The sequence below is a fragment of the Muntiacus reevesi genome, chromosome 7 (assembly GCF_963930625.1).
Source record: "Muntiacus reevesi chromosome 7, mMunRee1.1, whole genome shotgun sequence".
Classification (NCBI taxonomy): domain Eukaryota; kingdom Metazoa; phylum Chordata; class Mammalia; order Artiodactyla; family Cervidae; genus Muntiacus; species Muntiacus reevesi.
The window spans coordinates 20,470,287-20,489,870 of record NC_089255.1 but is presented as its reverse complement, the minus strand read 5'-3'; the positions used below and the strand labels follow the sequence as shown (position 1 = coordinate 20,489,870).

At 46.8% G+C, this 19,584-nt stretch overlaps 2 protein-coding genes across 6 annotated transcripts; one reads left to right on the top strand and one right to left on the bottom strand.

The window, feature by feature from the left end:
* Positions 1 to 33: 33 nt before the first annotated feature.
* Positions 34 to 5,498, bottom strand: TM9SF1 (transmembrane 9 superfamily member 1). Of its 4 annotated transcripts, none has more exons than XM_065940146.1 (6): positions 5,301 to 5,498; positions 4,262 to 4,626; positions 2,903 to 3,524; positions 2,438 to 2,623; positions 1,253 to 1,526; positions 34 to 700 (listed from the first exon to the last, which is right to left on the bottom strand). In XM_065940146.1, exons 2-6 carry the CDS (start codon positions 4,607 to 4,609, stop codon positions 307 to 309), a joined length of 1,824 nt encoding a protein of 607 aa, XP_065796218.1. In that variant the 5' UTR covers positions 4,610 to 4,626; positions 5,301 to 5,498; the 3' UTR covers positions 34 to 306. The 4 variants fall into 4 exon arrangements, with proteins under 4 accessions (XP_065796218.1, XP_065796217.1, XP_065796214.1 ...); XM_065940145.1 differs by lacking the exon at positions 5,301 to 5,498 and adding an exon at positions 5,163 to 5,270; XM_065940142.1 differs by lacking the exon at positions 5,301 to 5,498 and adding an exon at positions 4,931 to 5,083.
* An 11,347-nt stretch (positions 5,499 to 16,845) lies between these two features.
* TSSK4 (testis specific serine kinase 4) lies at positions 16,846 to 18,972 on the top strand. 2 transcript variants are annotated; one of them, XM_065941638.1, is made up of 4 exons: positions 16,846 to 17,064; positions 17,385 to 17,599; positions 18,010 to 18,373; positions 18,790 to 18,972. In XM_065941638.1, the coding sequence occupies exons 1-4, from the start codon at positions 16,846 to 16,848 to the stop codon at positions 18,970 to 18,972; spliced, it is 981 nt and encodes a 326-aa protein (XP_065797710.1). The 2 variants fall into 2 exon arrangements, with proteins under 2 accessions (XP_065797710.1, XP_065797709.1); XM_065941637.1 differs by having other exon boundaries at positions 17,974 to 18,373.
* Positions 18,973 to 19,584: the final 612 nt, after the last annotated feature.

Genomic DNA, 19,584 nt, shown 5'->3' with positions numbered 1-19,584 from the left:
GCAGGGCATGAGTTCCTATATCCAGACCAAACCTTTTTCTTAATAAATTTTATTTTGGTATTGTAAAAAGAAAAATCAGGCCCCCAACTAAAAGCAACTTAAAAAAATTCAAATATATACTCCTTATAATAATAGAGACTTCTAACTTCCAGGCCCTCTCTGGTGAAGGGAGACCCAAAGGGCAAAGGGGAAGGCAACAAAACCACCACACAAGTCAGTCACTCAATCGAAGAGATGTTGGTAAGAGACCAATGAACGGGGGCAGCATGAAGAAAGGGAAAGAGCAATAGTTTTGCCGCCCAAAACTCAGTCCATCTTGAGGTTAACATAGATATAACGGATGAACTTGAGGGAAGAAAAAAAGGAGATGGTGCCCAGCATGAGGAAGAAGACGTATCCTGTGAGTAAGGAGTAGCCAAAGAACTCTACTGTCTGTACCGTCCCTGACATGTTGGAGCGACGGGCATAGTAGAAAACGGAGTAGAGGAAGATGAAGAGCCCAGTGGAGCCGACACTCAGCACAGATCGCCACCACCAGCGGTAATCCTCCCCAGACAACTGGAAGTAGGTGAGTGCGATGGAGATGCAAGCCCCCACACTCAACAGGATGGCGAAGACGAAGAAGAGGATGCCATAGAGAGTGTACTGCTCCCGACCCCACACGGTGGCAAAGATGTAGTACAGCTCCACAGAGATGGCACTGTGAAGAGAAGAGACGGTACACAGCGTTTAAAGGGCTGCGGGCACTGCCAGCGCAGCCGCCACCCCTCCGTGTTACTGGGTCACCATGCAAAGTGGGCCCTCTCCACTTCCTGCCCTGGAGTTCCTGGCTTGATGGGGATTCTTTTTAGCCTATGATTAGCTGCTCTCATTTCAAGAACATCTTTGGAAGGTTGAGAGCAGAGATTTTGTCTGTTCTGTTTTCCACTGTATTCGCCTGACACAAAAAGGTACTCAACAGATTGAATGAGTAATCAAATGGGTTTTGAGCCCCACATGGTGTCACTAAGGTCAGAAACTAGAGAGACAGGGAAAGGAGCAATGTCTCTGGAGAGCTTTTCAAATTAGACACCCTCATATTTGAACTGATACTCCTGCTTGGAGAAAGGAAGAACCACTTAGTGATCTCTTAATGGTACAGTTCTGAACCAGGGACCATCACTGACATTGGGTTAGGGTACTGGTGAGTAGGGAAGGGGAAAGTTATGGTCAGGATCCTGAGAGTGATGGCCACAGAATAAAGGGAGGATACCTGAAAGGTAGGAAGCCACCAACAGTCATGTGGACGAGTGTAGACTTGTACCAGGGTTGGGGTGGGATTTCCCGGGCGATGTTCTTGGTGCGACAAGGTGCGTCAAAGTGGCTAGCGTTGTTCTTCCCGAAGATGCCTCCGATGACAGTGAGGGGAAAGCCCACCAACAGCCAAACCGTGAGAAGCAGCAGGATGGTGGTGGCTGGCAGGGCCTGTGTTGAGCCATTGGCCCAATGCACGGAGTTCACCACACTCCACGTCAGGAAGAAAGGCACTGCAGGGATGGGCCCCCAGAGGGAGGGTCAGCACTAGGAGCTACATCCCTGGGAACACCAATCAGACTGGACCTAAAGGGGTGAGGAGTGAAACATCCTGCTCCCAGGCTGACTCCACCCTTTCATGTCTTGTTCTTTGTTCCCTGGCTTACCAACACTCCCTCCCCTACCCATTATCAATAAGGATCAAGGCAAGCCCGTTACATAATGATCTAAGAATGACACAAATCCACCTGCCTCCAAGGACTTGTCCTGCCATGGCACTGGTTGACTCCTAGTATGAGACATTCCTTTGAATTAAGGCCCTGTTTTCAGAAAGCCTTGGTTCAAATGTAAATGTGATGGAACAGAAATCAGACACTTGAGTTGGAAACACAAAAGGTTCAGAATGCAAATTACTGTCAGAAAGGACAGGCTGGCTTGAAAGGCTGGAGTGGGGTAGCCCGCTTCCAAATTAAAAAAAACTTTGGGAAAAAGAAAGGGAGTATCAAAAGATAAATTCGAGAATGTTATTTCAGTGGAATGGTTGAGAATACAGACTCTAGAATTTGATTGCCTAGTTGTGAAACCTGATTCACTGCTTTTTAGAAGTAGCTCAGGCAAGTTACCCAACCAGCCTTAAGCTCAAGTTCCTCATCTGTAAAATGGGAACAATAATACCAACTTCATAAAGTTAGTAATGAGTATTAGATGACGGCATGTCAAGTGCTTATCATGCTGCTTAGAACATTTTAAGGGCTTAATCATTTTTAACTATGCAAAAAAAAATGCATTTTTTTCTTTTGGATGGCTTTTTTAGTGTTTCTTTTGCCTATTTTCATTCCCTTAAAGCCTTACTTGAACTCTATCTCAGATTCCACAATGTGTTCTAAGTTCCTAAACTGGCCCACCAGGAAACAGGCAGTCATACCAGAGAAGAGACTGGTGGTGAGAATGATGTTCCACACCCAGCGCTCGCCTCCAATCTGCCGGTAGAAGTGACTGGACACGTAGCCAGAGATGCAGCAAGTCAGGGCATACAACAAGATGGCTGCTGAATTAATAGCCCCGTGACGGTGCACGTTGAACATGCCCAACAGCGCCATGACAATAATGCCTGCAGGGTGGTAGTGGAAAGCCTATGTTAGATCTCACTTATCCCATTTCAGAGGGATCAGCCAGCCCCCTTTCTCCCAGACCCAGGGCTTCCAATATCCCCCAGTTCTGTTGTCCAGAAAACCCACAGAATATATGCATCCTCGTTAGAGCCATCCCACCCCTTAGGTGTGCCCCTCACCTTGGACAGAAAAGAAGCTCTGCAGATCTTTTTCTGAACAAACCACCTACTTAGTGCTACCCCTTGAGAGAAATCCCTGATTAATTGTTATCACCTCACCAGTGCCAAGGGCCAGAAATTGGGCACCCACACCAAGTACAGCACAGAGCAGACCACGGTATGGAGGGAAGCGGAAGACATCTGTATGGATAATTTTCCAGCCATTGTCACTTTGGTCAAAGTCATCACCCGAACCTGCAGAGGTTGTCTCTTCATCCAAGTTGTACCGAGCCAGGTCATTTCGAAGCACACGCATGAGAATAACAGCCACAAAACCCACCAGTAAAAACACAAGCACCATAGAATTGATGATGGACAACCAATGGATTTCCAGTGTTCGGGGAAAGAAGCCACTATCATCACCACGGCGCCTGTCACTCCGACGCTCAACTGACGTCTCAGACCAGCGCACGCTGTAGGTGTGGGTGAGGCCTAGGAACTCATCAGGTCGTAGCCCATCTAAACTGTGGGGCTTGACATCCCGCACTGAGACATTGGCAAATATAATTCGATCTCCATGGAATTCTAGGTGGAAGTCCAAATGGGTCCAGAGTCCTATCTTGTGACTGTGAGGCAGGAAGCCACTCTCCTCCATGTAGCCCACAAAGCCACGGATTGGCAAGTCGTCCACCACAAATTCAAAGTAATATAGTTCCTCAATGGCCTGGCGTAGCTGTTCCACCTACAGAGAGCAAGTCAGGAGTCAGATAAGGCCTCCCCAAGCAATGGATTAGAGCAGAATTTCAGCCTCAGCACTAATGACATTTTGGGCTAGATGATTCTTTGTTGTTGGGGGGCTATGCATTGTAAGATGCTCCATCCCTGGCTTCTCACTAAACATCAGCAGCATCCCCCAATCCTGACAATCAAAAATATCTCCAGACACTGCCAAATGTCCCTTGAGAGACAAAAACCCTCTGCTGAGAGCCACTGGATTAGACCCTAGTATGTTGTCATTCTCCTAAATGAACAAGTATGATTTGTCAGGATGAAGGCCTAGAAGGAGAGGGAGAAGGTGTAGGAAGGCCTGAAGTAGACCAAGGGAAAATGCCCTAAGATAGGAACTGCTGAAGAAAAAAGCATGACAGGCAAAATAGAGTGTAAAGGAGCCAGTTAAAATAGCTGAGAGGTAGGAATGGGAAAAAATGACTATGTAGGAGTTGGGACCTTATGACCAACAGAGAAGCTTCAAGTCAGGAGCCCTGGGCTCTCATATCAACTCTGCAATCCACCATCTATGTAGTCTCCAAAAAAGTTACTTCTGAGCAAGGATGTTTCTGTATCAACCAACTGTCCTGCCTGTCACATAAAGTTGTAGTTAGAATCAAATCGGATCATTTCCATAAAGGTGCCTTGGAAACCATAAACTCAAGGTCCTGGGAAGGAGGGCTGAGTCCCAGTCACTGTGGAGAGGCTGACCTGTGCGGAACTGAGCTGCATGTGGCACAGAACTCTCTTCTCCACATTCTCCCGAAAGCGGATCTCGTACAGAGACTCGGCCATTCGGTCCCCATCCAGCACTTCGCCCAGGCTAAGGCTTTTGTGGCGTATCTTCTCAGGGCAGCAGACCGGAAGCTGGTAGTAGTGGTAGGTCTCCTGAGGGTTATGGTACGGTCCCACTTTGTTGACATAGAGAATGACGGGGTCGCCGGCCTTGTAGTGTGTCGCACCTTCCACCCCGGGCTCACGGCCTGTGAGCAGCAGCAGCAGCAGCAAGAGCGGCCCCCACCGGCAGCTCCAACTTCGAGGGTGCCCTAGGACTGGCATCCTTGAGGCAGCGGAACCTGTTGGAGGGAGTTCTGCAGTTACGGGAACCAGGGATCAAATGACCTCCCCCAGGTCAGGTTCTTCGAACTGAAGACAATGGCTCCAATTCCTCCCCTTGGCCTTTGCCCCCAGCCCTCAGGAGGCCACCACCCCCCGACTCCACCGCCACAACCACACCAAGTCTGTCTAGCCCGAACACTAGGTTCCGCCTCTGCTCTTGTAGTCCTCTGAACCTGGGGTACCCCCTCCAGCAGCCCGCCTGCCTGGGACCTCCCCGCGAGCCCCAGCCCATTTCCATGGCAACGCCACGCGGCCCCGCACCTCCGGCACCTTCCGGCTGTAGCCCCGGGGTGCTCTCCGCGCGGGAAGGGCTGGCAGAGGAGGCCTCTGCGGCCCCGTAGCCGCTCTTGCGCTCCAGCCGGGGTCTCCCCCTGAGCGGCGCGCTAGCGGGGGGCCTGGAGAGGACTTGACGACCGACCTCCACGGGGCTGGCCGCCGCGGTGCCTGATCACAGCGGCTGCGGCCGCACCGCAAAACGTCGCGCTCGGCTCACCCCAGTGCTGCAGGAGGAACTTTCTACGGCTGGAGGCTCGGCCCACCGCTGCAGACCCAGCGACTCTCCGCCAGTGCGTCGCCCGGCGCGGGGCCCTCCCGGCAATCGGAAGGGCAGCTCGGGACACGTCAATCTTACCCCTTCCGCCTTCGCCCGCAGGGACCTCAGCCCCGCGGAAAACTCCTTCCCTGGAGCTTGAAGGGAGCCACGCCCCCCGGCTGAGCCGCTGCTACGCTGTCCGGTTTCCCCCGGAGGGGTTGCGGTTGAGACCTCGGTATGAGGACACAAACACTTTTTTTTTGGATAAGAGTCGCCGACAGTCCGGTCCCCTGTCCTCGGGAAGTTTGGGGTTGGACGCCTAAGAGCAGTGCCCGCCACGCGCACCGAGTGACCGTCTGGATCCCGGGGGCGGCTAGCCCACGCCTAGTGGATGCCCGACGCGTTTGCCGGCTGAACCAATGGAACTCGCCACCGAGTGCAGAGGCCAGTCCCGAGAGGCGGTTCAAGGTTCCCACCGAGGACGAGGATGAGGCTTTGGGCGAGGACACAGCCCGTACAACGGCCCTAGAGTCGGATCTCACCTCTGGGCTGCTCTGCCAACAGTCATGAATGGCCTCTCGCCAAAAACCAAATACGTAAATAAAAGTATCTTCCCGAGGCTGTCCTGGAGGCCTCCTTGACTGTATAGTGACCGACCTGTGTCCGACGATAGGCAATCCTGGGCCAGGTCTGATTAAGAGGCAGGCAAAGAAATCGGGGTTTTTACCTCGTGTGTTGGGCAGCCTAGAGCTTATTAATTGCAAGTAAAGCATCTTTTTTTTTTTTTTAATTGCAAGTAAAGCATCTTAACATGTTTTGATCACTGTTTTTTTTATTTACCTGTGTGTATGTGTTTGTTGTTGTTTAGTCGCTCAGTCGAGTATAACTTTGGCGAACCCATGGACTGCGGCATGCCAGGCTTCCCTGTCCATCACCGTCTACCCGAGCTTGCTCAAACTCATGTCCATTGAGTCGGTGATGCCATCCAAACATCTCATCCTCTATGGGCCCCTTCTTCTCCTGCCTTCAATCTTTCCCAGCATCAGGGTCTTTTCTAATGAGTCAGCCCTTCTGATCAGGTGGCCAATATATTGGAGCTTCAGCATCAGTCCTTCCTGATAGGGATATCAGGATTGATATCCCTAAGGATTGACTGGCTTGATCTCGTTGCTGTCCAAGGGACTCTCAAGAGTCTTCTCCAACACCACAGTTCAAAAGCATCAATTCTGCATTCAGCCTTCTTTATAGTCCAACTCTCACATCCATACATGACTACTGGAAAAATCACAGCTTTGACTAGACAGGCCTTTGTTGGCAAACTAATGTCTCTGCTTTTTAATATGCTGTGGGGTTGGTCATAACTTTTCTTCCAAGGAGCAAGCGTCTTTTAATTTCATGGCTGCAATCACCATCTGTAGTGATTTGGGAGCCCAAGAAAAAGTCTGTAACTGTTCCATTGTTTCCCCATCTATTTGCCATGAAGTGATAGGACCGGATGCCATGATCTTAGTTTTTTGAATCTTGAGTTTTAAGCCAGCTTTTTCACTGTCTTCTTTCACCTTCATCAAGAGGCTCTTAGTTCCTCTTCACTTTCTGCCATAACAGTGGTGTCATCTGCATATCTGAGGTTATTGATATTTCTCTTTGCAATCTTGATTCCAGCTTGTATTTCATCCAGCCCAGCATTTCACATGAAGTACTCTTCATATAAGGTAAATATGCAGGGTGACAATATACAGCCTTGATGTACTCCTTTCCCAATTTGAAACCAGTCTGTTGTTCCATGTCCAGTTCTAACTGTTGCTTCTGACCTACATAGAGGCTTCTCAGGAGGCAGGTAAGGTGGTCTGGTAGTCCCATCTCTTGAATTTTCCACAGTTTGTTGTGATCCACACAGTCAAAGGCTTTATGTAGTCAATGAAGCAAGAAGTAGATGTTCTTCTGGAATTCTCTTGCTTTTTCTATGATCCAACCGATGTTGGCAATTTGATCTCTGGATCCTCTGCCTTTTCTAAATTCAGCTTGAACATCTGGAAGTTCTTGGTATGTGTTTGAGCATCTTTTAATTTTGTATTGCCGATTATTCTGGAAAAGTGTATTCTGTCAAGGGATCTGTCACTAGGGAAGTTCCTCTGGAGATCAGACCTAGGGTCGGTGAGTTTGGCCGCTTGAGAACAACTTAAGGTTCCTTTTACTCGAGTAAAGACAGTGGAAAGTGTTAAGTGACTTCTGGCTTGAGAAGTCCTTCATTTACTCATTTCTGCCCTCTCTGACCCAGCCCTCCTCCCTGCAGGAGGTGAGTTTCCAGGATGTAGAGGTTGAGATTTTTAGACAGTGAGTTTTGTAATTAGAAAAGTAACTTGGAGTGGCTTTGGAATAATCTTTTACATGACAACCACCTAGTCTCTAAACCTGGGCCTCTTTCACAGTTAACAGTCACTGCCCACCCCACCCCCAACCAATAAGATCAGTGCCATCAAGATTCCTCTGCTTTTCTCTCGAGTATCTTCCAAATTGCTTGCCATGCTGCCTTGGTGCTGGTCCTATCCCATCAACTAAGCTGACAGCCACCTTGCTTCTCTCTTGGTCATCTCTCCCCTTGTATCTATTTTCCACAGAAGAGGGAACTGATACAAAGTTGCTGCAAGTTTTTTTTTTTTCTTTTTTTAATCTTAAAGATGTCCTATTTCCAGCAACAATGATTCTTTAAAAAAAAAAAATTTAATATGATTTTTAAAGGCTTCTTTCCATTTAGTTATTACAGAATATTGTCTGTATTCCCTGTGTTGTACATCTTTGAGTGTATCTTACAGGCAGTAATTTGTATCTCCCATTCCCCCACCCCTATATTGTCCCTCTCTCCCTCCTCACTGGTAACCACTAGTTTGTTTTTTTATCTGTGAGTCTGCTTCTTTTTGTTAAATTCACTAATTTGGGACTTCTCTGGCAGTCCAGTGGTAGAAACTTCTTGCTTCCAATGCCTGGAAGGTGGTTGGGGAACTAGGATCCCACATGCCTCGCAGTGCAACCAAAAAAAAAGTAAATTCACTAGTTTGCAACAACATTTCTTAAATCTCAGTATGCATCAGGTTCAACTAGAAGCTTATTAAAAACAGAGATACCTGGGTCCCCTCCCAAATCAGGATCTTGGGGAGGACGTTACTGGGCATCAGTATTTTTTAACAAGCTCTGATTTTGATGCATACCAAAATTTAACCATGAGTACATAGGACAGAGTCATTAAAAAAAAAAAAAAAAACTTGGCATATTAGGTCTCTCAGACCTGGATCTAAATTACTTCTCCAGGTACATTCCCCTCTGGAACCCTATCCTGTGTTTAAATTGAAATCTTGAATGTCATATTTTCTCAGGCCTGCAAGCTTCTTATAGTTCCTTCCGCCTAGACTGTTCAATCCACCATTCCCTGCTTGCCTGTCTTTTGAACAGTACAAATGCCACCTTCTCTATAAAGCCTTCCCTTACATTTCCTTTCTGACTTTGTTTATAGAACTTTATCTCACTGTTATATTTCATTAACTTCTTATGTGTCTGTCTCCCTTGCTAATTGTTAACTCCTCACAGGGGGACTATAATTTATCCAAAGGATAAATCCTTAGCAAGCACAACCTAGCAGTGTTTTTGTATACAGTAGGCAGCTTAATGGAAACAGTGACAGACTTTATTTTCTTGGGCTCCCAAATCACTACAGATGGTGACTGCAGCCATGAAATTAAAAGACGCTTGCTCCTTGGAAGAAAAACTGTGACAAATCTAGATAGCCTATTAAAAAGCAGAGACATTACTTTGCCAACAAAGGTCCATCTAGTCAAAGCTATGGTTTTCCAGTAGTCATGTATGGATGTGAGAGTTGGACCATAAAGAAAGCTGAGCACCGAAGAATAGATTCTTTTGAACTGTGGTGTTGGAGGAGACTCTTGAGAGTCCCTGGACAGCAAGGAAATAAAACCAGTGAATCCTTTAGGAAGGATTCTGTTCCAATATTCTTTGGAAGGACTGATGCTGAAGCTGAAGCTCCAATAGTTTGGCCACCTGATGTGAAGAGCTGACTCATTGGAAAAGACCCTGATGCTGGGAAAGATTGAAGGCAGGGGGAGAAGGGGCCGACAGAGGATGAGATGTTTGGATGGCATCACCGACTCAATGGACATGAGTTTGAGCAAGCTCTGCGAGTTGGTGATGGACAGGGAGGCCTGGGGTGCTGCAGTCCATGGGGTCGCAAAGAGTCAGACACGACTGAACTGAACTGAGGCAGCTTAATACACATTCCTTGCACGAACTGATTTACCTGCTGTACATGATGAAAACAGAGGTGCCACCAAGCTGCCTATCCAGGGGAGCAGAAGACAGGCAGGGCCGGGTGAGCCTCCTTACCATGGTGTGTCCTGGACAGCTGCTCATTTTGATAGACTGAGGATGTAGATCTGATTCCAACAGGACTTTCAGTCACCCTGCCAGCAGGACTGTCAATAAATGAGAATTTACCAGTAGCCTATGGCATAATCTGTTGAAAGTTTTGTTTTGGAGGGTGGAAGATAAAAGAAATTTGCTTCTTCCCTTGTTATTACTTGTGTGCCATCCCCACCCCACCCCCCACCATCTTAAATCCAGATAACATCTCTTCCTCTGTCTTTCCCACCAGACTCCTTTCATTTCACAGAGACCTGCAACCCCTCCCCCTGCCCTTTGGCCTTTTTCTCACTTGTCTTCCTAACCCATGCAGCTAAGGTCTTTAGCCACATTCTTACATGAGTTCTCAATGCCTCTCTCCCATTATCCTTTCACTGCAGCTGCCAAGTGAAATCTTAATCTTGGGTCAATTTGTCTGTTAATGTTCAAGCACCAACATCAGGATGCTAAAAAAAATCTTGACACTATACTGTGTTAAGATTATGTGTCCATAAGCTGGGTCTTCCAATCTCAGTTGGACCCTCAGTGCTGCCCGATAATGTTCATTTTCCCAGTCAGCTCTCTCCCATTCTCCACAAGCCCTTCTTCTCAGATCTTTGACTTCATACCCCTTCCCTCATCAACTGACCTTCCTCACAGCCTAGTGGGAGATGCAAGCAAGAAAAATAAGACACTACATTAGAGAAAGTATTGGAGCTGTGGGAGCACTCAGGAGGGAGGGACATCTGATTTGGACCTGAGCAGTCAGCAAAGGCTTCCTTAAAACAGCACACCAGCTAAGCCCTGAAGAGAGTCAAGTCTGCCAGAACCGAGGGAACAATGAAGGAAAAGCAGTTGTTTGGCTGGAGCATTGCATGTATATTACAACAGAAAATTAGGTTAGTGGGGTCAAATTTGAAGTCACATAAAAGAATTTCCACTTGATTGCGGGGAGCTGGCCTGCTCAAGGCCCAAATAGGCCCTGGGAAAAGGCCTTGAAAGAGGCCATTCCCTGTCCCGCCACCCCATGATAAAGTAGTAAAATATTTGCTGGGCCTCCTTTGTTCTTCCTTGAGAAAAACGTAGTAGTGACCTTCACTTAACAGTTTATTTTGGGAATGCCAAAAACAAGATGTAAGCTTCTGCAATCACTTAAAACAAAGAATTGTATTGATGTGACAAACACCAGATGGCATTTTTTATGAATTATGTTTTCTGCTTGTACTAGTATAAAGGTAGCTGTTCTACTCAATAAAATCGCTGACTTGCCTAAAGAGCATTCAGCCCTCTCGATCCCATCCTTTACTATCATCTTTTTTTTCTCAGGCTTCCGTGTGGTTGTGGTCGGGACTTGTTCATTTTGCCGGCTGGTCCCGGCAGGTGGCGCCTCGAACAGGGACTCGATTGGGCTACACGGTCGCAGCCGCCCAATACTTGAGTACAGAGGGGATCCCGAGAAAAAATAAGAGAAATATGAGTACAGAATTTTTAAGGGCGGAGAGGGTTTTAGTCCAGAGTATAAACTATGGGTCAAGGTAGTAGTAGAGAACTTTTGTAACTATGCTTAAGACTATGTTAAAGGTGAGAGGAGTTACTGTTGCTAAACATAAATTAGAAAAGTTTTTGTTGTTTGTAGAAGAAGTTTGTCCTTGGTTCCCTGAGGATGGGACTGTAAATATAGAAACTTGGAAGAAGGTGGGAGAGCAAATTCAGCAGTATTATTCTTTACATGGGGCTGAGAGGGTACCGCTAGATGCCTATTCATTATGGACTCTTATCAGGGACTGTTTGGACCCTGAACATGAAAGCAAAAAATTGGAGACTGTGTTAAAGAATATAATTGGCAAACCTCCCACCTTGCCTACTGCTCCTCCTTCGGAGCATGGTTCTGATATGGCAGAAAAACCTCCTGTACAGAGTTCCTCTGACTCTGATTCTGAATTAGACCCTGCTGAGCAAGCAGAAGATCTGTGGGAGTTATTTGCTGCTGAAAAAACCGCTGTTAAAACACAAGCGGAATTATCCCCTTTTTCGGAGGTTAAAAAATTGCTTACAACTGTGACTAACCGTCTTGATGCTCTTAACTTAAAGCTTTTTTCCCAGCCCTTAATGTCCCTCTAATCAGTTACCATCGCAGCCTCCGTCCGTTATTGCCGGATTAGACCCACCGAGAGCTGATATGCAAAAGGGGTCTGAGGCTTCCGCACAGGCCTTATCTGTAAAAAACACCTCCGAACTGTCTCCCCTCCAACTTGCAATTCGCCAGGCGAGGCAACAGGGAGAAACCTTGGCAGGATTTCCTATCCTTTTCCCCGTCCTTGAAGACGCCCAACAGCGAAGGTATTATGAACCCCTGCCATTCAAACAAATTAAAGAATTAAAACAAGCCTGTGCTCAGTATGAACCAACTGCTCCTTTTACTATGTCCATCATTGAGAATTTAAATAGTCAATATTTACCTCCTAATGATTGGAAGCAGGTCTCTAGGGCCTGCCTCTCTGGGGGAGATTATTTGCTATGGAAATCAAAATTTGGAAAACAATGTGAAATTTTTGTAGACAGAAATAAAAGAAATAGACTGCAAGTAAGCTTTGAAGTGCTTATCTGTCTTTTCTGGCTTGCAGGCTGATTTACAGCACTATGGCCTTCAAATAGCTCCTGAGAAAGTTCAACATAGCCCACCTTATTCTTATTTAGGCTTTAGACTGGAAGGAGAGACTTTTAAAGCTCAAAAATTAGAACTTCATAAAGATAATTTGAAAACATTGAACGATTTTCAAAAATTATTAGGAGATATTAATTGGATTCATCCTTATTTAAAAATCACTACTGGAGAATTAAAACCTCTGTTTGATATTCTTAAAGGACCTTCAGAGCCTACATCGCCTCGGGTTTTGACTGATGAAGGACGCCAAGCTTTAAATATAGTAGAAAAAGCTTTGGCTGCTCAAACAAGTTCCCATTGTGATTATACAAAAGAATGGGGTTTGTATATACTTCCTTCTAAACACACCCCTACAGCTGTTCTTTTTCAAGATTCCCCTCTTTATTGGATACATTTGCCTGTTTCCCTTGCTCGGGTACTCACACCTTATTTTGATCTAGTCAGTAATCTTATCGCTAAGGGCCGTCGAGATTCCAGAGAATTATTGGGGAAAGACCCTTACTTTATCTGTCTACCATTTACAAAGGAACAGCAGGACTGGCTATTCCAGTTCAGCGATTCCTGGAATGCAGCCCTAGCTCATTTTGCCGGCAGATTAGAAAATCATCTTTCTGCTAATAAGCTGCTACACTTTGCTAGTCAACACGACTTTGTGTTTCCCTCCGTAGTTGTTTCGCAGCCACTTAAAGGCACAGTCACCGTATTCACCGATAGATCATCAAACGGGAAGGCTGCTTATGTTATTAATGATAATGTTACCTCCTGGTTTACAGGCTGTTCCTCTGCACAAGAAGTAAAATTATGCGCCGTGTTTGCTGTTTTACAACACTTTGCCTCTGAACCTCTGAATGTTTTTTTCTGATAGCCATTATGTTATTAGAGCTCTTAATCAATTAGAAACTGTTCCCTTTATTCATACTGTCAATTCAGTAATTCAGCAGCTGTTTCGAGATATACAAGCTCTTTTACATCAAAGGATTCATAAATGCTTTTTTGGCCATATTCGCGCTCATACAAATCTACCTGGAGCACTTACTTCTGGAAATGCATTAGCTGATTCAGCCACTCATATTTTCCTTTCCCAGGCCCAACTCGCAGAACGCTCTCATCAATTACATCATCAAAACAGCAATACCCTCAGATTACAATTTAAAATACCCCGTGAAACCACCAGGCAAATAGTTAAATGCTGCCCTGTTTGTCCTCAATTTTTTTCTATTCCTCACTATGGTGTGAACCCCCGCGGCCTCCTTCCCAACCATTTATGGCAGATGGATGTAACTCACGTTCTTTCCTTTGGTAAATTGAAATATGTTCATGTTAATATAGATACTTTTTCTGGATATATTTTTGCCTCTTTACAAGCAGGAGAAGCAGCTCGACATTGTATCGCACATTGCCTTGCAGCATTCTCCGTTATGGGAACTCCAAAGACCATCAAAACAGACAACGGACCTGGATATACTTCTGCCGCTTTTCTTAATTTTTGCTCCCGTCTCTCTCTCTCTCTTAAAACAGGCATCCCCTACAATCCCCAAGGTCAAGGCATCGTTGAACGAGCTCATCAGACATTAAAACATCAGCTTTTAAAGTTAAAGAAGGGGGAGTTATATCCCCTCACACCATATAATTACTTACATCATGCCCTTTTCATTCTTAATTTTTTAAATTTGGACTCTGAAGGCAAGACCGCGGCACAGCGATTCTGGTCCCCAGCCGCTACCAACAAACCTTTCGTGATGTGGAAAGATCCAATTACTAATCAGTGGCATGGCCCTGACCCTGTTTTGATACGGGGGCGGGGACGTGCTTGTGTTTTCCCACAGGATGCCGAAGCACCGCGCTGGCTCCCGGAGAGGCTGGTACGCCAGACGGAGACGGTCGCTGACTGCTTGAATGGAGAGTACGCAGATACGAGAGAGGAATGTTCTGCCAACAAATCAACAACTGCATGAGTTCGTGGAACGAGCAAGACACATTGCTGCTGATACAACCAATCCACACATTCCTCTCTCCTACCTGGTGCTTGCATTAGCATGCGCTGTTATGAATCAAGCATTTCCCAGAGCCGAAGGAAATGTTTTTCTTTCTTGGACTCATTCCTATGCTGACTCTCATAATGCCTCTGTTTGTTGGGTATACACTGCCATGCCTTTGTCAGTTGTAAATGGCTTACCATGGTGGATTTTGCTGATGAGTCAAAAAAAATTACCTGTGCTGTAATAAAAGTAGAATGTTGTGTGTATATCCCAGATTTATCTTCCAATGTGTCTGATGCTGTAAATGATCTTCAACATTAAATACTTTCCATGCAGGATTCCTCCCTTTCTTTTTGGGAGCAAGTTAAATCCTGGTTTACGAGTGATTGGTGGAAAAACCTGCTTACAGTGCTTGTTATTGTACTCTGTTTTCTTTGTTGTGGACCATGTATTTTACAATGCATTATGAATTTGGTTACTGAAAAAATTGTAAAATTTTCCCGTATTTTGAAAAAATAACCTTGTCTGCTTTTTCTCGAGGAATATGTAAGAAGGCTCGGCCTTTAATAAATAAAAAAGGGGGAGATGCGGGGTGCCGGCCTGCTCAAGGCCCAAATAGGCCCTGGGAAAAGGCCTTGAAAGAGGCCATTCCCTGTCCCGCCACCCCATGATAAAGTAGTAAAATATTTGCTGGGCCTCCTTTGTTCTTCCTTGAGAAAAACGTAGTAGTGACCTTCACTTAATAGTTTATTTTGGGAATGCCAAAAACAAGGTGTAAGCTTCTGCAATCACTTAAAACAAAGAATTGTATTGATGTGACAAACACCAGATGGCATTTTTTATGAATTATGTTTTCTGCTTGTACTAGTATAAAGGTAGCTGTTCTACTCAATAAAATCGCTGACTTGCCTAAAGAGCATTCAGCCCTCTCGACCCCATCCTTTACTATCATTTTTTTTCTCAGGCTTCCATGTGGTTGTGGTCGGGACTTGTTCATTTTGCCGGCTGGTCCCGGCACTTGATCCTAAGGAGAATGGGGAGGCACTGAATTGTTGTGGGAACAAAAGCAGATTTGTTCCCTGGACTTCAGGATGAACACACTAAGGGATGAGGAGCAGAAGGCTTGCTGGAGTCATCAGTGAAGAAATGGGTCTTGATGAGATCCTTAGGAAGGATGTAAAGGTCAGAGGAAATAAGGCTTGTAACAGAACCTTATCTCTATTAGGAATAGAGGGAGAAATAACAGAAATAAGGTTCTGTTACAGGGATGGATGGTGGGAGAGGCTCCTGTGGAACCTGGGGAATGGCTGGCAGGATGTAAGGAAAACTATAGAGCCCAGGGTCATGGAAGGCAAGATAAGGGTGCATTTCAAGGTTAAGCGGCATCTCCGTCCCCACCCCATACATCTGAGTGATCCTTGTAACTGTCTTTATTCATATAAAGGTATGGAAGTGATGTTTTTTTGATTTTGGAGCCTATGTCTCAATTGGTCATGCAGCTTCTGATTTTTTTTTTTTTTCACTTGGAATTTAGTGCAAACTATGTAAGGCAACTTGGGCTAGTCTACTAAATAATGACATGATATGCATAGCTCAGTTGGTGAAGAATCCGCCTGCAATGCAGGAGACCCCAGTTTGATTCCTGGGTCTGGGAGATCCCTGGAGAAGGGATAGTCTACCCACTCCAGTATTGTTGGGCTTCCCTTGTGGCTCAGCTGGTAAAGAATCCGCCTGCAATGCAGGAGACCTGGGTTCAATCCCTGGGTTGGGAATATCCCCTGGAGAAGGGAAAGGCTACCCACTCCAGTATCCTGGCCTGGAGAATTCCATGGACTGTATAGTCCATGGGGTTGCAAACAGTAGGGTATGACTGAGCAACTTTCACTTCACTTATGCAGAAACAAACCAGCCTAGCTGAGATGATGTCACCAGATGAACTACCCAAGTGAGTCCAGCTCACTCTTTAAAAAAAAAAAAAAAAAGCCACCCCCACAAAAAGAATATTTTAGATCCTTTAGAACATGCTTCTACAACACCTTACCATTCTCTGTAATATTCTCATACTCAGGTGTTTCTCATGCTGGATTATAAGCACTAGTAGCATAGGGTCTCTATTGGTCTTACTGGTAATTTTCTTCCAGGATGCCACACACTGCCTGGCACATAGCAGGTACTCAATAAACATGACTGGTTGAAAGGACCAGATCCATGGAATGAGTCTCATCAGATTACAAAGGGATCTTTCCAGCATGAAACTGCATTTCCTCTCAAGCCTTGTGGCCAGTGGTGGATAGAAGGTGAATTATGATGTGTGCAGAACATGGGACCTTGGGGAGTTCCGTAACCAAGAGGAGAAAGAAGTAACAACAGCCAGTGTAGACAAAAAGAACTGCTTCTCCCTTCTTTCCCCTCCAAGTTCCTAGTGGAGAGCTGAGCCCAGCATCCCAGACTTGTGTGACTACACAGGCAAGCTTTTGGAGACTTTTAACTCCACTTTGGTACCCTAGCCTACAGCAGCTTAAGGTGTTGGCTTTCTAGGCAGACAGGAGGCTTTTAAGTAGCAGAGCTCCCTGCACTCAGCAAGCCCAACACCATGGGGAAGGGAGACGTGGAAGCACCACCCACCTCGGCCTACCGCTCTGTCATGGAGGAGTATGGTTACGAAGTGGGCAAAGTCATTGGCAACGGCTCCTATGGGACAGTGTATGAGGCTTACTACACAAAGCAGAAGGTCATGGTGGCCGTCAAGATCATCTCGAAGAAGAAGGCCTCTGAGGACTATCTTAACAAGTTCCTGCCCCGTGAGATACAGGTTGGAAAGGGGTCTAGAAGAGGGAACTGACACCAAGCTACTTAATGGTTCTCAAAGGGGATACAGTTAGGAGCGGGTGGAGCCAGAAGCCACTAAACCACAACTGAATGACTAGCTAGGCAGCTAGGAAAATTTAAGTTTCTTTCCACCTCACCTTCAGACCCTCCAAAAGTAAAAGTACAAAATGTAGTGTTTGTCCATAGGCCACCAGCCCTCTGGGGTTTGATCCTGTTGCAGAGTTCTAAAAAGGCAGCAGAGGGAGAGGAGGGCTGGAGCACAGCCCCCTGTCTGGGTTTGATGGGTCCCTCTTCTGGAGCCAGGTGATGAAGGTCCTGCGGCACAAGCATCTCATCAACTTCTATCAGGCCATCGAGACCACATCCCGGGTCTACATCATCCTGGAGCTGGCTCAGGGTGGTGACGTTCTTGAGTGGATCCAGCGCTACGGGGCCTGCTCCGAGCCCCTTGCTGGAAAGTGGTTCTCCCAGCTGACCCTGGGCATTGCCTACCTTCACAGCAAAGGCATCGTGCACCGGTGAGGGCGCTGCCACTCAGACTGGGGCCTTTGGGCTCTAGGGGGTTTTATGCACATCTCCTACTTTCTGCCCTGTTTCCCTCACTCTCCCCTCCTTGACCTCCCTCCTCAGTATCTAGGCCCATTCGTCCACTTTAATTGTCTGGTCAGGAACATATATTCAGTGCCCACTGTGAGCAGAGACCTTTATGAAAAGTGATGGTAAGCTCCCAGTAGTCCTATGCTACCATCCTCACCCCTTTGGGTTCTGCTCACAACTCCCTGGCTTTCCTTCCTCTCTGCCCTGTGTCCTCATAATGGCATCCCTCTCCCTTTGCCTTTCCTCATCTCTAGCCTCTGACCCCTGGCCCTTCAGCTCCCAGTCTAATACTAAGCCCTCTCCTGACCCCCAGCCTTTCTGCTGCTGGTAGGGACTTAAAGTTGGAGAATCTGCTGCTGGACAAGCGGGAGAATGTGAAGATATCGGACTTTGGCTTCGCCAAGATGGTGCCTTCTAACCAGTCTGTGCGGAATAGCCCTTCCTACCGCCAAGTGAACTGCTTTAGCCACCTCAGCCAGACCTACTGTGGCAGCTTTGCTTATGCCTGCCCGGAGATCTTGCTTGGCCTGCCCTACAACCCCTTCCTGTCTGACACCTGGAGCATGGGCGTCATCCTCTACACTCTAGTGGTCGCCCGTCTACCCTTTGATGACACCAATCTCAAGAAGCTGCTGAAAGAGACTCAGAAGGAGGTCACTTTTCCACCTAACTATGCCATCTCCCAGGAGTGCAAGGTGCTGGCTCCCCTAGGAGGGCTGAAGCCTTGGGTGCCCCATAGGGAGGGAATATCCAACCTAGACCTCCCGATCCTGGGGAAGGCTCCCTGCCACCAGGGCCATCTCACGCCCACTCTACCCTAGAATGGCAGGGAGGGCTTAAAGGGCTAACCCCTGGGCTTGCACCTGGGGTGAGTGAGAAGCAAGTTTTAGCTCTATTCTCTAGGCCAGAAGGGGATTCTGCAAAGATTCCTCTCAAGATACTGGCTTTCTGAGCAGACAGGAGGCTTTTACGGGTAAAGTCAGGGCCACATTCCCTTTCACCAGAGTGGTGTGATGGGCTATCCTGCTTCTTCCTTAGGTCCGGCTGCTCATTGCCTGTGTGGCACAGTAGGGGGCCAGCTCAGCCAAGACCTCTCTCTCCCCTGCCCTAGAACCTGATCCTCCAGACGCTACGCCAAGCCAACAAGCGTGCCACCATCCTGGACATCATCAAGGATCCCTGGGTGCTGAAGTTCCAGCCTGAGCAACCCACCCATGAGATCAGGCTACTCGAGGCCATGTGCCAGCCCCCCAGCACCACTAATCGTCACCAGTCCTTGGAAATCAGTACCTGAAAGTGGCGGAGGGGGGAGGGGGGTTGAAAGAGGAGCAAAGCAGGAGGGTCTGGGGATAAAAATCTTTTATACCAAAAATAAATAAATCTAATTCTGTTTTAGTTTCATTAGCTGGAGTCACATTCTTTCCTCAGGGGACCCTTAACAGGGAACAGTGCTGAGGGTGAGAGTCGGATTTCTGCCCAGAGCCTGTAACCAGTCATCCTGACACCAGTTAAGTCTAGATTTTAACTTACAGTGTAGCTGTTTTGTGGCTCTGAAGGTGGGCTGGGCGAGATGGGAGGAACACCTGCTTTGGAGAAGCCTCACTATTCTAGCTGAGGACATGCTCACTGTTGTGTATCTCCATGCACTCCAAATGTTCAAGTAGTGGGACGGAACTTGTTCTACCCTGGTTGCTCTGTTTGTCTGTAGTCCAAAGGGACAGCATTGTTCATTCTTTTAGAAACCATTATCAGGAGGTGGGCAATATTTTGGTTCCTTCCTCCTCCAAATGCCACCTTAACCACCACTGAAACTCCTTATTGTTCCTACATGTGGAAGCGACGGTTTCAAACCAAGCCTATTCACTATGCATTCTGGAGAGAGCAAACCTATTTGCCCTGTTATCCA

Bases quoted from the DNA above. Each gene is read 5' to 3' on its own strand.
- TM9SF1 (XM_065940146.1), bottom strand. From the start codon at position 4,609: ATGCCAGTCCTAGGGCACCCTCGAAGTTGGAGCTGCCGGTGGGGGCCG. The intron at 3,525-4,261 runs GTCAGCCTCTCC...TGCTCTCTGTAG, and splicing joins TGCAGCTCAGTTCCGCACAG to GTGGAACAGCTACGCCAGGC. The intron at 701-1,252 runs GTATCCTCCCTT...TTCTCTTCACAG, and splicing joins GGTGGCTTCCTACCTTTCAG to TGCCATCTCTGTGGAGCTGT.
- TSSK4 (XM_065941637.1), top strand. From the start codon at position 16,846: ATGGGGAAGGGAGACGTGGAAGCACCACCCACCTCGGCCTACCGCTCT. The intron at 17,600-17,973 runs GTGAGGGCGCTG...TCTAATACTAAG, and splicing joins AGCAAAGGCATCGTGCACCG to CCCTCTCCTGACCCCCAGCC. The intron at 18,374-18,789 runs GTGCTGGCTCCC...CCCCTGCCCTAG, and splicing joins CCATCTCCCAGGAGTGCAAG to AACCTGATCCTCCAGACGCT.